Source organism: Sinocyclocheilus anshuiensis, unplaced genomic scaffold, assembly GCF_001515605.1.
Source record: "Sinocyclocheilus anshuiensis isolate Anshui unplaced genomic scaffold, SAMN03320099.WGS_v1.1 scaffold3874, whole genome shotgun sequence".
Classification (NCBI taxonomy): Eukaryota; Metazoa; Chordata; class Actinopteri; order Cypriniformes; family Cyprinidae; genus Sinocyclocheilus; species Sinocyclocheilus anshuiensis.
Window position 1 is genome coordinate 408,453 of NW_015554070.1, and position 1,461 is coordinate 409,913.

Here is a 1,461-nt window from a genome sequence, read left to right on the forward strand (position 1 = left end):
TAAATACAAAAATTACATACAAGTTTTGGTCTACAATGAACAAATCACCCACAATGAAGCATTATTTAAAATTTTCCAAATATATATAACAAAATGAAAAATTTATAATTTAATAATTGTATATTTTATATACAATTTATATATGTGTGTGTGTTTCTTTATCTTTATAAATTTAAATAAAATAATTTGAAATGCATCTATTTAGAAATTGTTGGTCTACTATCTACAAATCACCCATTTTTCAAAATATATATCAAAATGACAAATTAATAATTATATGCATACATAACAACTTTAAAGATGATTTTCTCAATATTTAGATTTTTTTGCACCCTCAGATTCCAGATTTTCAAATAGTTGTATCTCGGCCAAATATTGTCCTATCCTAACAAACCATACATCAATGGAAAGCTTATTTATTCAGCTTTCAGCTGATGCATGCATCTCAATTTTGAAAAATTGACCCTTATGACTGGTTTTGTGGTCCAGGGTCACAAATGTTGAGTGAACATTCTGAAGCGAGTACCGCGTCTCTGTAGGTTCCGCTGGAAAGCAGAGCAGCCTGAAGCGTCCTGAAGTCTCGGGCAGCAGCAGATCTGTTCACCGGCTCTGTGTGAGGACGACAAACACACAGACTCAGCATCACTGACACGCAGCTTCACAGACTGGAGTCGTATCTCATCAGAGCTCAGCTGCGAACACACCAGGCTCGACCTCCGGCTCCGGCCACGTCTTCTTGATGATATGAAGCGTTGATCCAGACTTGATCCCGTAGGAGTCTAACGTCAGATCATCCTTCAGCACACAGCCGCAGTGCACAAAGTCTGAAAGCAGAAAACAGCAGCGTCAAACACAGCTTCTGAACGGACGCCAGTGATGCTCCTGAAGCAAGCCCACCTATGAGCTCAGGGTCGGGCAGTGCGTCCGAGAGCTGTGCTGAGATCAGCTGCTTGAGCGTCGACACCTGATAGCCTCCTGGACGCACGTCTCCGGGTTCAGTGTCTGGAAACTGAAACACTTCCTTGGGTTTGTCGCTGAGTTTCAGGGAGAGATGCCATGCTGAGCTCTCCATATCCTACACCAGAGAGAGAACGTTTGGGATCAGTAAGACTTTAATCGTTTTTAAAGAAGTCTCTTCTGCTCACCGAGGCTGCATTTATTTGATCAAAAATACAGTAAAAACAGTAAAAATGTGATAATTTTTTTCAGCATTCTTTGATGAATAAAAAGTTTAAAAGCGTTTATTCAAAATATAATTTTTTTCTAACAATATACACTACCATTCAAAGAGAAATTAATATTTTTAGTCAGCAAGGATGTGCAAAATTGATAAAAAGTGACAGTAAAGACTTATATTGTTAGAACATATTTCTATTTGATTTCTATTCTATTTGATAATAATCAGAAATGTTTCTTGAGCAGCAAATCAGCATATTAGAATGATTTCTGAAGATCATGTGA

At 37.6% G+C, this 1,461-nt stretch overlaps 1 protein-coding gene across 2 annotated transcripts in view; it reads right to left on the reverse strand.

The window, feature by feature from the left end:
• Positions 1–1,461, reverse strand: part of ubl7b (ubiquitin-like 7b (bone marrow stromal cell-derived)) — a 7,508-nt gene that overhangs the window by 5,036 nt on the left and 1,011 nt on the right. For both annotated transcript variants that reach the window (XM_016460666.1, XM_016460665.1), the window contains exons 2-4: positions 898–1,075; positions 705–824; positions 527–609 (exon numbers count right to left, since the gene is read on the reverse strand). In XM_016460666.1, coding sequence (XP_016316152.1) covers positions 527–609; positions 705–824; positions 898–1,072 — 378 coding nt within the window. In that variant the 5' untranslated portion in view covers positions 1,073–1,075. The remainder of the gene's footprint in view (positions 1–526; positions 610–704; positions 825–897; positions 1,076–1,461) is intronic.